This window comes from Actinia tenebrosa, unplaced genomic scaffold (genome assembly GCF_029948245.1).
Source record: "Actinia tenebrosa isolate PJP-AT-01 unplaced genomic scaffold, QUT_ActTen_1.0 PGA_scaffold14__42_contigs__length_11649687, whole genome shotgun sequence".
In the NCBI taxonomy this organism is placed as follows: Eukaryota; Metazoa; Cnidaria; class Anthozoa; order Actiniaria; family Actiniidae; genus Actinia; species Actinia tenebrosa.
Window position 1 is genome coordinate 1,284,422 of NW_028292574.1, and position 15,055 is coordinate 1,299,476.

General features: G+C 36.2%; 3 protein-coding genes across 3 annotated transcripts; 1 reads left to right on the plus strand and 2 right to left on the minus strand.

Moving 5' to 3' along the window:
• Positions 1–930: 930 nt before the first annotated feature.
• Positions 931–1,986, minus strand: LOC148911152 (uncharacterized). Its single transcript, XM_089029902.1, has 2 exons — positions 1,947–1,986; positions 931–1,694 (listed from the first exon to the last, which is right to left on the minus strand). Exons 1-2 carry the CDS (start codon positions 1,984–1,986, stop codon positions 931–933), a joined length of 804 nt encoding a protein of 267 aa, XP_088886028.1.
• A 926-nt stretch (positions 1,987–2,912) lies between these two features.
• Positions 2,913–9,053, minus strand: LOC116296785 (uncharacterized). Its single transcript, XM_089029903.1, has 14 exons — positions 7,912–9,053; positions 7,589–7,826; positions 7,259–7,367; positions 7,005–7,108; positions 6,807–6,922; positions 6,544–6,623; positions 5,712–5,992; positions 5,342–5,490; positions 4,895–4,976; positions 4,269–4,456; positions 4,018–4,110; positions 3,528–3,744; positions 3,354–3,440; positions 2,913–3,229 (listed from the first exon to the last, which is right to left on the minus strand). Exons 1-14 carry the CDS (start codon positions 8,851–8,853, stop codon positions 2,913–2,915), a joined length of 3,003 nt encoding a protein of 1,000 aa, XP_088886029.1. The 5' UTR covers positions 8,854–9,053.
• Positions 9,054–13,743: 4,690 nt separating this feature from the next.
• Positions 13,744–15,055, plus strand: LOC148911153 (uncharacterized). Its single transcript, XM_089030028.1, has 3 exons — positions 13,744–14,302; positions 14,411–14,665; positions 14,896–15,055. Exons 1-3 carry the CDS (start codon positions 14,004–14,006, stop codon positions 15,053–15,055), a joined length of 714 nt encoding a protein of 237 aa, XP_088886154.1. The 5' UTR covers positions 13,744–14,003.

Here is a 15,055-nt window from a genome sequence, read left to right on the forward strand (position 1 = left end):
TTTTGTACAAAGAAAGTGTATGAAAGGAGAAAGACCTTGTGTTTTATCTGAATGCTTATGCTCAAACTTCTTTCCAGTTGAATGATAGTGGGAAAGAACTTATCTTGAGATTCACGAGTGATAAGTAGTATTATGTCGTTCCTTTGATTTGTGGAATTTTACGTGGTTGTGAATGCCTTTCAAGAGTTAGCGCGATAACGCGAGCCTCAACCCAATCGCGTGCATGTCCGTCATGTGCGCGCATAATGCCTAACGTGGTTGACGTCATATGATTCATTATGGTGTGTACGATACTTACTTTCTTTGTTATCAGCTAAGATGCACTTTAGTATTCCTGTTTAAAAAGAAAAAATGAAAAAAAAAAGGGGAGTGATGATCTCATTCCATGTTGAGCTGTTAATCTAACACATATGTGAGACCGCCAGCCTGCAGTTGTTGACTCCCAAACAGAGATCATAACACCACCCACCACGTGAAGGAACCAGGTCTGACTTTGCCCAATAAGAGGCTTTTATTTGAGACGCATATTTGGGCCATTTTGGGTAGTTATGAAACATTCCACAGAACTACGGGCGAGTCACCTAGTAATCCTGCTGCCTTCGGGCGAGACACCTGGAAGGCCGAGGGAATGTTTCACATGAGAGAATCTTCTCAAAGAAATACGGGCGAATCACCTAGATTTCTTCTGCTTTCGGGCGAAACACCTAGAAAGCAAAGGAAGTCTCTTTTGAAACATAATTAACAATTGTTCACAGAACTACGGGCGAGTCACCTAGTAATCCTGCTGCCTTCGGGCGAGACACCTGGAAGGCACGGGGGAAAAATTGATAATTAAAAACTGTTACTTTGAAGTCCGAGTTGTTTACATTTGTCTACTTCATCCACTGGATAATTTTAAACAGTATCTCCTTTCGGTGTTTTTCCATTTCATCAAATGTCCAGAAAAATGTTGGGCAATGATGTTCTTTGAATGAACATATCTTTAGCTGCCAAAATTACTCCAACACCACAACTCCCAGAACCAACACCAGTTTTTGGTTGGTCTGGCATCGCAAATCGAGTAAAAGAAAGATCCCACTTATCTTTTTCGAAATCCTGTGTGAATCCTGTCTGAAACTCAAGGGACATCTCCTTTAGTGCATCCAGAAGTTTCTTGGTTAGCTCGACAGCCTGATTCGGTGGTGCCCAATGAAGACCATCGTCATAGAAGAGCTTCTTGGAACCCACATCAAGACACAGTAAGCCCCAGTGGCATTGCTTCACGTGTAGTGGCAGTAGAACTAGAGACAGATTCCTTAAATCCTCAATGGCTATGTAGTTTATCAGCTTCTCTCGTAGTTCCTTGGAGGTTGCAAGTGACAATATCCACATTTGTGTCAATGTGGGTAAAAACACCACACCAGTATTTCCATGCAATTTTACCTCTTCGAGAAACTTAAGGCACACGACACTTAAGCAAAATCCAGAGACATACCTCTCCCCAACAAGTGAAGACACATCTGTGGCATCGAGATTTAAATGATCATGTTTCAAAACAGTCTGTTCTGGGCGTAAATTTCCAAGGACATTTTTTATAGCTAGTGTTTTATGAGTTGAAGCACTAAGCCACTGATGTTCATAATTAACCTCACGGGAAATTTCATCAACCTTAAAAGTTTTGTCCCACAAATCAATGCTTGCTCTTGCAAATGACCCTAGAGATATAAGAAATGTCAAAACTATCATGTTACTTTCCTTAGAAAGAGTGTAATTATTCATTGAGGCCAGAATGACTAAAGATTGAAGAGAAATATTTTTTGATATTTCTGCTTTCTAACTAGTTTGAGCCAAAGACCAATATCTTTAATAATTTACAATTTTTTTTCTGATTTCATTTTTCACTGTAATAGATGATAATTCAAATGTTAATTTGAGAAAGTCCTAACAAATAATATTCTGAAACCCACCATGAGAGCCAAGGTTGACCAGCACAGACACAGGAATCATCATCAATGACACTTTCTAAGTCAGAAATCATGTGAGTGAGAGCGTTGTAACCACAGGTTTTTGGTGGGCGCAAGTAAACGATCCAATGGACATGTAAGGTTCTGCGGGTCAACAACTTAGGTGACTGCAGTTCAAAGCTATGGCTTTGAGGGGAGGTTAAAGTCAGTGTAGCCAGGTCACACGAGTCATGTGTTTTTTGATCCATAGCTGTTCCAGATCTGGGAGGGCGCAGCAACTACTATTTATTATCTGTAGGGGTACTGGTATTTAAAATGCAAAAAGAATTGTATTGCATGCAAACAAGGTTCTAGTTACAGTACATTAAATGTTGGAAGGTCAAGGAAGGGATTCTGCTGTCACGATCAGTAGGGTAATATCGAGGGCTGCTAGCAAAAAATTCTCATCCCCCCACCCCCCACACCCCCCCCCCCCCCCCCATAAAAGCAAAAAAAAAAAAGAGAAAACAAAAGAAGAAAAAAAAAAAAAAAAAAAGAAAAAAAAAAAAAAAACAAGACAAAAAAAAAAAAGAAAAAAAAAAAAAAAAAAAAAAACAAAAAAAAAAAAAAAAAAACAAAAGAAAAAAGAAAGAGAAAAGAAAAAAAAAAAGAGAAAAAAAAAAATAAAAAAAAAAAACAAAAAACAAAAAAAAAAAAACAAACCAAAATTAAACGATCGATGTGGTAAACCAACACAAAAAACAAAAAAAAACCCAAGAACAAACAAAACACCAAACAAAAAAAAAAAAACAGCCCACAAAAAAACTCCCCCCCCCCCCACCCACCACCCCCCCCCCACCCCCACCACCCCAAAAACCCCCCCCCCCCCCCCCCCTCCCACTACCCCTCCACAACACACTACGGGTTCTTTGAACACATGTCTGTTTGGTTGTGTTATAATTACCATAATGCTTGCAACACCTGTGAAGCTCATTGGCTTTCAGGAGTACATGCGGCCATCCTCTGTCCATGCTGTAATGCATCACTGTCACCGGAGAAGGCAACAAAACTGTTTGGCAATTGACTAATTACATGTGGTAGATTTTTTTCCCATGCTTGGTGATTGTAATTTCCATTGGGCTCATCTACTTTGCAGCACTTGTTTTCATAGATGTAATTTGTGTAGTCTTCCCCCAGAATGTCATTGAGCAGCATATCGATTGCAAAAATAATTTTTTTGTCATCTACATCCCAGAAATCTTGTTTTGGTACCTGCCAACCACATCCTCTGAAATGAAATGGCTTGCCTACAAAGAAGTTGTGATAACTCCCATTAAAGTAGTTTAATACACCACTTAATAAATACCCACCTGCAAGTAGTAATGAGCAGAATCTCAATAGCAAGTATTCATATAATCAGAATTCAGTTACCTTTTTCAATACTAAGTTTTGCTTGACGAAAACAAAGCCGAATAAAAAGCAACTTTGCTGCGTAAGTGTGCACCAATACCTGGAAAACTGCAACAAAGAACAAAAATATCAAACTCTGCTTAAGAAAACGAATAAGTTTTGAAAATTCTTCAAAGAAATTTAAGATAAACGTACTTGAAGTAGCATAGCCTGGACCATCATGGGAAGTAGCCTTTGAGTAGATGACTTTTTCAAGAAGATGAGCTGCTTCTAGACCTTGGTTTGAATAGTTTTTCAGGGAACGAAAAACTCTTAAAAGCATGGGAGCATGCTCTATGACAATATGACCATAATCACCACAGCCAAGCCCACTGTTAAAGAGAAAGTGCAACAGAAAGCCCCATTCTTTACACTGAAAACAAAAAAAGGAAATATATCAAATTATTTTTGCTAAGCAAATTAAGCTTAGCAAAAAAATCTGATTTATGAAATGAGGTACACTATGTACCTTTTCATTACTAAATTTCCTATTCAATTTGTTTTTCCCATTTTCAGAATTATTATTTTTGGAATACATTTTTTAGAATCAAATGGTTTTCCTTTATGTTGAATAACTGATCTTCCAATCAATTTTGTTTAAAAATCTTTAAAATATTCAGTTGCAAATATTATTGACTGGATATACCTGTAGATCAAAAATATCAATTAGGTGTTCCTCATTACTATCAAATGATTTACTTCGCATTGTTAAGGCAATCTCTTTAAAGCTGTTTGCTACCTACAACACACAAACAATCAATTAATTAATGAAAAGGTCAAGCAAAATAAAACCAATTGTAGTTGATTATGAAAGAAAGTCATAACTGACCTATTCAACAACAGCACAAGTCAAGTGCAAAAAGATTATTTTATATTTTTCTGATAAATTAATAATACCTTGGTATAAAGATAAAGTTGAATTTCAGCTGCAAAGCTGCTTAGTTCATAACAATAGCTGGCCTCCAGCTCTGTCCTTTTGTTTTTCTTGTTTTTATGGCTGTCATGAATTTGTATGAATCTCTCTTCTATGTCTGCCTTTTTGTCATCGTAATACTCAATCAGCTCATCTATCCTTTTTCCAACAGCTGAAATTCAGCAAGACAATTAAAGTAAGAGAAGTAAAATATTTATTAACTAAAGATCCATACCAGTACCCTAGAAAAAATTCATGAAGAACTTAAACAAGCTTTTATTTTTTGGACCATGGAATGAAACGTCATTCTATGCATGCATGCTTGCTGAGTTAAAATTGGATGCACCAATCAGTGGACTTCCTTGTCATTAACAAGCTAGATTACCTAGCTATCTCACTAAAGCAACAGTGGCAGATTCAGAATTTTAAGAGAGGGGTTCATTTTTGCAAATCTCGACACACTGGCCTAGGGGTACCAGCTGGTTGGGGGGGGGGGGGGGGGGTTCATTTGCACCCAATGAAAGCCCCCTAAATCCGCCACTGAGTAATGTTAATATTAGACAATCATTGCTTTATGTTGCCTAATTAAATGTTTGATTATTATGCTCACCAGAACCCTCTATGGTAATTTCTTCCTCATGTGTGCCATAGTCACGTACAAAAATTCCTTTCGTCTTTAAGCCCTGCATGTACTGAAAGTCATAAGGTCACAGCAGTTTTAGCAGTATTGTTTTATATAAGTATAAATTGTTATAGGACTCCATGCTGTCCAATTAAGACTGAATTGAGTAATGAATTAAACCCATATCAAGAAGGCCTGTCCAATTAAGAAACTAATTTAACAGTTACTTATATGGGATTCCTTAGAAACTATATATAACTAAAAAATCAAACAATAATCTATTTTACTTGATACAATTTTACAGCAAACCACATGCACTTTTGTCTTGGGATAATTTAGTTTGCAGTATTGAAACCATTTTGCAATTCCACTGTCTACTTTTTATGATACCTTTTCTAATAAGATTTACCAAATGGATATTGAAAAAAGACTTACAGCCAATCTTTTTTGAAAAAAAGTTATGCTGTCAAGTATGGTATCCTTTGCAACTTCTTGGTCTTGAAATGATTGTCGCAGCTTTTCCTTAGGCAGCCCAGCAACAACAATAGACTCGAAGTTCTGAAGAATTTTTCTTCCTATGCCACCTAGTTAAAAACAGATAAAGAAGCGAATGAGAATGATAGTGAGAATGATAGTGAGAATGATAATACATATATATAAATAATATATATGTATTATCATAATATATATGATAATATATATATAAATATATATAGCATCTGCATGCTAGGAAAATCTTTTATTACTCAAGTCATGCAGATATATCCCAAAGCTATATAAAAGCAATAGCATTAATTGAGCAAACCTGAAAATGATACAACTTTAATTGAGTTTCTGTCTTCAGCCATTAAAGCATCTTGACCACGTTTAGCCTTTATCGAAATTCTGTTACCAGTAAAGGTTTCGGAACTATATTTTTTCAGCTCTTGGTTGTACTCATCCAGGGCTCCAATTCTATATGACACTAAACCAAATGACTTCAACAGCTGTTCTGTGTTTCTTAGCTCACAGTGCAAAGTACAAATGGTTATTGATGTCAGTTCTTCATCCAAAAGAAACACCAGATCTTCTCGAATACCTTTGAACCTATATTTGAATGACATTTGTAGTGTAATGTATAGAGTAATACAGGCAAGGGATACTGATAGTTGTAGTAAAGGATGCCATAATGCAAATGACCTATTGCAGAGTTTCCATATAAACGCACAAATATTGAAAAGAACGCAGGCTCTGGGAACTCTGTGCGTCATTGGGACATGTCAGAGAGTCCCAAGGACCCCTTGTCTCAAAATCTAGTGGGAACTCTGTATTGTATATAAGCTATCAATAAATGGGCAAAACCTGGACACCTGAAATGGACCCCCCCTTTCTGGACCCCAATCTGGACCCTATTCTGGACCTCCTAGAAAATAAATTTCCTGACATAAACCAAACAAAATCATTATTATTTCATCCTGATCCCGATTGAGTGGGGATTTCGACTTCCACCAATAAATGATGAAATCAGATAATTTATTATAGATATTTGTGTTTTATCCAATGTTATACTTTGTTTGTACTAATTCAAAACAATACAAGGCATATAACCTCATATATATGCTTATGAAGTTTACTGATATTAGATATAGCATACATACCCTCCAATGTTTGCTTTTGATCCCTCAAAATGGTCTGGGCAGCATTTGCTATTTTTCATCTTACAATCTGATGGACATCCCTTTAGATCAAAATATATAAATAGAGAAGCACACTCACCTAAATGGTACATGTAAATAGTCATCAATAGAAAAAGGTATATTTCAGTTTTGACTCGTAAATTAGCCATTAATTTACTTTAAATATTAGAAATATTGCTCTTTTATGCAAAAAATTTGAGTTGATAAAAATGGTTTTTGCCCACCCTAACAGCTGGACATAGAAAGCAGCACTCTACATCAAGACCTCTACCACCCAACTCAAAGTCATCATCATCTTCTTTCTGAAGTAGCACATAAAGAGCCTTTAAATCCAGTGTGACTAAAAATGAAAAAATAATGTTTATTTTCATACATACTATCATAATGTCATAATTACAACTTTTTGAAAAATATATCTATACCTTTGAATTCAACCTGCCAATGTTTCCCATCAACATGAAGACCATCTTTCTTCAAAGCTCTTTTTTGATGGTTGAGGTCTTGAAGAAGTTCCTTGAGATCATTTCTAGTATAAACAAGGAATTTATTTACTATTACTATTTGTATTATTAAGGTCCATAACTTTCTGTATAGATGTGCTGATCATAATTTATGAACAAATTTTCAAGGGCTGACTAATAGTGACTCAAAAACATCAGAAACACAAAACTTTTACCTGTCTTCTTCACAATTAGATATTGCTAATGGGTATATGGCTTTGGAACTCTGAACAGGAAGAAGTGGAGATTGTAGGGGTGATAAGGCAACCAAAACCTGCCTTCGACCTGAAATATTAGAAAAATATTATTAGAAGAAATAGGAATAATTGAATTAAACTCCTATACGCTGTATTATTAATCACCAATAGCAAAGTGCATTTAGAGCTTGGCAGATTTTTAAAAAACCTAACAAACATCATATTAACATTCAGTAGATGTACATTGAGTATTTTGCAATAGGGTTTTACCACCCTTGTGTTATTAGATACATCTTGAATAAGGCATACCATAAAAAGGACGTCCATCTAGTTTCAAACTGAATATAAGTTTGTCTTTTGAGGGGCATCCATGTAGTCTCATTTCTCTGGCACACCAAATAAGTACTGATCGAAGATCAACTTGGTAACCACTGACATTGGCAGGGATCTCCTTTAAACCAAATAAATCCTTTATGCGTTGGAATATCATCGAGCGATAAGCTTTTATCTGATTTTTGTTCAGAAGGATTGGTATGTCTAAAGAATTCTAGGCATAGAGGGAAAAGTAAAAAAAAATGTAAGGTTTTTTATGTAAGTTTATATTAAAGCCTTATAAGCTTAAGATACCTTACCCCAGATCGTCCAAGCTGAGTTAAATTGGTTAAGGTCTGCCAGCCATTGTCAGAGATTCTTGCTTCGAGTTTCAGTAGCAACAGCTTCCAATCTGCGACTCTCATTGTTTGGATCAATTCATTCCAAGCTTCGTCAGAAGTTAGAAGCTCAAATGCCTTTCGTATACCCTTTTTAGAGCAAACTTTATCAAACGCTCGCTGAACATATTCTCGGGCATCTGAGTGTTGGGTTGCAGGATCACTTGCACAGCATTCAGCAAGAATATCTCCAAGGCTCTCGTTATTCTCTTCACAAACGTTTTCCACCTTAGCCATTACATTTCTGGCTCGTTCCCTTATCCTTCTCTTCTTCGTGGCGGGAAGCAGGTCCTCTCCGTTTTCGATTGAAGAAATGTTTGTTAATTTCGGTCGTGGTCCTGTCCTCGAATTCTTTGGAGTAGAAGTTAAATGTGGCATGAAGTCATGAGGTTGACCACTGGTTACGTGGGGAGAAATCGGAGAGAGAGGAAGACGTGTTTTGCCGGGAGATGAAGAGCCGCCATTTTGTAATGGCGCCTGGCAAAGGTCTATTTTATTAATTTCTTCCAAAGCCTTTCTAATTACTGGCAAGTCCTTAACCACGGACAAATGGTTTTGTCTCAAGAGACCTGACACCAGCCCAAATGCAGAAGCGACAAATACTTTTTTGGGCTGTGTTTTTGATTTGTAATAGAAGATGGAAGGAGGTAGTGCGCTTCCGCTGCTGTCGTACAATTCATTGAGGTCGATCGCCTTGATTTCAGCAGCAAACTCTGAAAAAATCGAATTCTCACTGAACTTTGAAGGAGTTTTACAACATATATCCTCCGTTAACAAATACCAGTCTTTTGAATTGTCTAATTTTTCACTGAAAACCCGAAAAACTGCTGGCGACTTTGTTGATGATCTGGCGCCGATCATCATGCTCGCCTGAATGAAGCCCTTTGGAACGAGCGCGAAGCATTGTACAAATTTGCCGCCAAAAGAGCATCCATTCCAAATATGGAATGACTCAAATTACGGATTATCTATTTTGTGTTGACGTTTTACTGTCATTAAGCGGGTCAAATCTCTAGACCTTTCGAAACCGCAGCCTATTGTCTTCTCTCAGCTCGAGACATTGGAATGCGTACAAATCCCAGGGGCTTGCAGCTCGTTATGCTCGTGTTTGTCGGGAAAGCCTAATGACCCACTTACACTCGTTTCTGAAATAATATGTAAAAAAAGATAAAATATTCAAATAAGGGAAAATAGGTCCTCCATAATTTACGTCAAAAACGGGCCAAAATAATGGAAATATTTAATTTTACTTTCTATATGATATTATATAAAGATTTTATATATATATAATAAAATATATGCGTCCGTATATGCTTTCGTATACAGCTGTATGACTTTTTTCAAATAGCGTATGTATTTTTTTTTATTATTTATTTTTCCTTCTTTAGTTTCATTTATATCTGTTTTGTTTACCCTCCCTCGATCGGGATCGTATCTCGTATCTCTCGATTCTATTATTGACAGATCGACTCGTTCATGAAAATCGAGACACGTTTTGAAAATCGAGACTCGTTTTGAAAACGGGACTCGATGACCAGAATCCTTGAGAGATCCCAGTTTGGTTGTTATTTACAATCGTACACGATACAGTTTTGGATTTCGTACACGATCAGTTTGGTTGGTTTCATTTACAATCGTACACGATACAGTTTTGGATTTCGTACACGATTAAGGATAAATAAATTTAGGGCTCCAAAACGTGTATGACTATGGATATATTACATCACTGGTGACGTAATGATAATGATCATTCATCCATAAATACCGGACATAGATGGGAAAAGCGATAAATATTGGATAACACATGGAATAGGAAAAAGGACTAAAAGGATAAAACATTTATTGGACTAAAGGGATGAAACTTCTATGGGACCAAAGGGATAAAACATAGATGGGACTAAAGGGATAAAACACATATGGGACCAAAGGGATGAAAAATCTATGGGACTAAAGGGATAAAACATAGATGGGACTAAAGGGATAAAACATATATGGAACTAAAGGGATGAAACATCTATGGGACTAAAGGGATAAAACATAGATGGGACCAAAGGAATGAAACATCTATGGGACTAAAGGGATAAAACATCTATGGGACTAAAGGGATAAAACTACTATGGGACTAAAGGGATGAAAAATCTATGGGACTAAAGGGATGAAACATCTATGGGACCAAAGGGATGAAACTTCTATGGGACTAAAGGGATAAAACATATATGGGACTAAAGGGATGAAAAATCTATGGGACTAAAGGGTTGAAACTTCTATTGGACCAAAGGGATGAAACATCTATGGGACTAAAGGGATAAAACTACTATGGGAATAAAGGGATAAAACTTCTATGGGACTAAAGGGATAAAACATATATGGGACCAAAGAGATAAAACTTATATGGGACTAAAGGGATAAAACATATATGGGACCAAAGGGATGAAAACTCTATGGGACTAAAGGGATAAAACATAGATGGGACGAAAGGGATAAAATATATATGGGACCAAAGGGATGAAACATCTATAAGACCAAAGGGATAAAACATAGATGGGACTAAAGGGATGAAACATCTATGGGACTAAAGGGATAAAACATAGATGGGACTAAAGGGATAAAACATGTATGGGACCAAAGGGATAAAACATCTATAAGACCAAAGGGATAAAACATAGATGGGACTAAAGGGATGAAACATCTATGGGACTAAAGGGATAAAACATAGATGGGACTAAAGGGATAAAACATATATGGGACCAAAGGGATAAAACATCTATAAGACCAAAGGGATAAAACATAGATGGGACTAAAGGGATGAAACATCTATGGGACCAAAGGGATGAAACATCTATGGGACTAAAGGGATAAAACATATATGGAACCAAAGGGATGAAACATCTATGGGACCAAAGGGATAAAACTAAAAATAAGGGAAATTGAAGTAGTAATATGTTCAACTTTCTGGAGTATTTTTGCATTTATTTTCCAAAGCTTCCGACCTACATCGTCATCTTTAGGGCAGATTTGAACATTTGAACATAAGAAAAGCACTAGAAAACGTTAGCAAACAGCGTAGAGCGCGCGCGTACTATGCGCGTGCAGAAAATCAAACGATCAAATAAATGATATCATTGGATGATATTTTTAGAATAGCTTCTAAAAATAGCATCAAGTGTGCACATGATGGGGCACGGGGATTCCTTCTCTTAGTTCATATTCTCTTGACAAAAGTTTATATTGCGGCTTCCATTTCAAAATCATTGTTGTGTTTTAAGACAAATATTGTGTTTTAAGAAAAATATTGTTAAATATTGGCGGGAGTTTGTGGGACGCGTTTTCAAACAAACAAACAAACAAACAAACAAACAAACAAACAAACAAACAAACAAAAGTTAGTAAGAAAGGAAAATCAAAGGTTATCAATGTATTATATATTTGTTAAAGTTCTATGGCGGCCTAAAAAGCTTTTTTTTGCATTATGGAAAACTAGATTGTAGCAAAAGTACAACATACTTATCACTTAACTCACTGATAAGCAAGCTGCCTTGTGAATTTGTGTATGTAGAATGTCTTAAATAGGTGTACCTCATCACATAAAAGGTACTGGTAGATTAGTATTTTTGTCATATGAAACAACAGAAATACATAAAAGACATGGCATTTAATGGCTGTTCTTCGTATACGGAATGGCTGTTCTTTGTGAAGAATCAATCATAGAGAGAGTCAAAACAAAAAATAAAGTGTAATGCACATTTGAAGCGTTTTAATGCGTCTTGCAATGCTGTTTTCGAAACATGTAGTTTTTAATAAAAAAGGGAATGAGTTGAGTTGAGTTTAGTGGGTAAATAGCTTTGAAACAAATGAACGAAGAAGGAGAAGAAAAAGAAAAAACTTAAAAAACATCGTTATATGTCATTAGTATATTTTCTCCCTTCAGTTTCTCAGTTTCTCCCCTTTTTTTTTTCTGAATGGGAAATTAAAGTCTGAATATCCAAATTAATGAAAAAATATAGTTAATGAAATTAATTCGTTTCCCCTAAATTTATTTATCCTTAATCGTGTACGATATCAAAGCTGAATCGTGTACGATTATTACACGCAACGAAACTGATCGTGTACGATATCAAAGCTGAATCGTGTACGATTGTAAATGAGACCAACCAAAGTGATCGTGTACGATATCAAAGCTGAATCGTGTACGATTATTTACACGCAACGAAACTGATCGTGTACGAAATCCAAAATTATATCGTGTACGATCGTAAATGAAACCAACCAAGTGATCGTGTACGATATCAAAGCTGATCGTGTACGATTATTTACACACAACGAAACTGATCGTGTACGATCAGATGAAACGTGTTGGATATGAGATCGTGTACGATGTCATGAGATCGTATACGATATCCCAGATAGACACATTGATCCTGAATGAAAAAGGAGAAGAAAAAAAAAAACGTGAAAAAACGTCGTTATAAATCATTGGTATATTTTTTCTCTTCCAATTTTCGTCTCTTCCCTTTTTTTTCTCAATGGAAATTTAAAGTCTGAAGATCCGGAACCAAATTGATGAAAAAAATATAATGAATGAAAATAAATTAATTCGTTTCCCCTAAATTTATATATCCCTGATCGTGTACGAAATCCAAAACTGTATCGTGTACGATTGTAAACAAAACCAACCAGATCGTGTATGATATCCAAAACTATATCGTGTACGATTGTAAATAACAACCAAACTGATCGTGTACCTTATCAAAGCTGAATCGTGTACGATTAATTACACACAACCAAACTGGTCGTGTACGATGTATTGCACAATGACAAAATTCCCTACCGTAACCCCCTAGGGGAAATGTGAGAAGGGAGAGTTACGGAAAAAACCACGAGGAGATAAAAAAGATAAGTGATCAGTTTTCTAAGCTGTGATTCTTAGTTCGATTTACGCGAAATATATACATAATTTACTCCGTCAGAATCCCCTACAGATTTTGTAAGTATTCAATCGTTTATACTTTGATTTTATAGAAATGTTTAAGACAAATTTTCACATATTTTGTAATTGTTATAATTTTCAGTTCACACTCACCTACCTAACTTGACCTTAAGCCAAGTTCATATCGTACAGAAAATTAAAGGTTTTTGACAACGGAGTAACAGTGTAGTTTTTAAATCAAGTAGCGCCCCAACACGAGGGAGTGAAACATACGATCAGATGAAACGTGTTGGATATGAGATCGTGTACGATCTCATGAGATCGTACACGATATACCAGTTAGACACATTGATCCTAATTTACTGACAAAGAAAATTGTTATTTTGTATTTTGCACTGCACTTTGCATTATTTTCTATTTTGTCTCAGCTGTTCTTGTCAAGTTTAAATGAATGTAAAGTTTGTTTTAAATTGAATTTCAAAATCTACTAAGATTATGTTTTCAGGCCTCTCGAAAAACCCATAGTCAAGGCTTTTATGAATGAAAATACGGTTCTTGTAAAAACATAAAACTCTTCATGTGGATAATTAACCAAACTTCGTTATGCAAAAGTAGTAAAAGTAAAAGTAAAAGTAAGCTTATATATTTTGCTCACCTTTTTTAACTAGTTTTCAAGTCTGTTTCATTACGGTGGCCCACAAGTCTCACGGCAAAACAAAAACTCACGGCAAAATTGAAATGTCTAGATATAAATAAGTTTATATTTAACTTTAAAGTGCATATAACCCCTAAAATGATAAAAAATTGGAGTAATCTACAAGGTCCAAACAAACCATTTTCGTTGTCAGAATTTGATTTCGAGCATTTCTGAATATTTAACAGATTTTTAAATATTTCTTCGGCTCCACCCTGGCCGGGACTTTTGGGTCTGGGTCCGAGTGGCCGGAAATGACGACAGAACAGGTACCCTCGAACTGTCAAACGCCGAAACCATCAACAACGATCAGTCGAATGCCGATTTGACAACTTCACACGTGAAAACTACTATGTGCAACTCTTCGATTCTATAGTTTTTATATTTTATTCCATGGAAAATCAGTCCTCTGAATCCGATTTAGCTAGTTATGACTCCGATGATTCCGAGTTTAATTATATTCCTGGAATTTACGTGCCGCGGGTAAATTACGAGGAGGAAAACGAGAATTATGAGCGAGATTCAAATGCGGTTGAAGACGATGACAATCTTCCCTTCGTTGGTCCGTATGAAAACGAGCCGCTAGCTGACGAAGAATGGTTGAAAGAATATAAAAGAAAAAAGGAGATCGAGGATGCGCTACGTCAAAAACTTCAAGAAAGAATAGATGGCGTCGATCCTTGCAGCAACTGGTGAGTCGTCTTGTTGTCTTGTCGCGTACTTTCGAATAGATCTTTTACTGATTATGAATAACATAACACCAGTTTATTGAGATATATTGTTTATTTGTAAATACATAGGTGTTCCTGTGGAAACTGCAATATCGATATGCTACAAAACGTCTACGAGGCAAAATGTTGTAGGGAACTCGACGGTTGTGTTGAGGCATGCCACGCTGACAGTGTGTTAGAGGAGACACAAACTCCACCGAACTGCATAATTCTTCATCCTGGTTTTCGCCCAATTTGCCTGGAGAAATGGGCCCTCAAGCAGTCCGCTTCTAAATACAAAACCAGAGATAAGCGTCGATACAATCAAATTGGGAAGGAGTCGACGTAAGTAAAACAAAACTTTTTTCAATCACCTCCCTGCTTCAATTATAATCCATGCATTGAGCTTCTTCCACATAGGCTATCCGCATATTTTCTTTTGTTTATAGTAAGTAGTATCTTTATATTTTCGACTACAACATTATTGCTTCTGGGCAGTTAATTATGCCAATACTTTCTTATGTTTCTTCTTGTTTGATTTATGAACATTCCTTTTTTTTCCTGTAAACTTCCAGGTTTCTTCGAGCAGTGGCCTACAGGGAATTCTGTCAACTTGTTTATAGATTTCTTGGAGCCCAAAGAATTCCCCTGCCAGCCTGTGCATATCATGCTATTAGGAGTACATTCAGTGACCAGGATGAAAGTTTTATTGGATTTGAATTTGAAGAGGATTGA

Coding starts and splice junctions, on each gene's coding strand:
- LOC148911152 (XM_089029902.1), bottom strand. CDS start 1,986: ATGATTCCTGTGTCTGTGCTGGTCAACCTTGGCTCTCATG. Junction 1,695..1,946: donor GGTCAACCTTGGCTCTCATG/GTGGGTTTCAGA, acceptor TTATATCTCTAG/GGTCATTTGCAAGAGCAAGC.
- LOC116296785 (XM_089029903.1), bottom strand. CDS start 8,853: ATGATGATCGGCGCCAGATCATCAACAAAGTCGCCAGCAGTTTTTCGG. Junction 6,923..7,004: donor TTGGCAGGTTGAATTCAAAG/GTATAGATATAT, acceptor TTTCATTTTTAG/TCACACTGGATTTAAAGGCT. Junction 4,111..4,268: donor AACTTTATCTTTATACCAAG/GTATTATTAATT, acceptor TGTGTGTTGTAG/GTAGCAAACAGCTTTAAAGA.
- LOC148911153 (XM_089030028.1), top strand. CDS start 14,004: ATGGAAAATCAGTCCTCTGAATCCGATTTAGCTAGTTATGACTCCGAT. Junction 14,303..14,410: donor GTCGATCCTTGCAGCAACTG/GTGAGTCGTCTT, acceptor GTAAATACATAG/GTGTTCCTGTGGAAACTGCA. Junction 14,666..14,895: donor CAAATTGGGAAGGAGTCGAC/GTAAGTAAAACA, acceptor GTAAACTTCCAG/GTTTCTTCGAGCAGTGGCCT.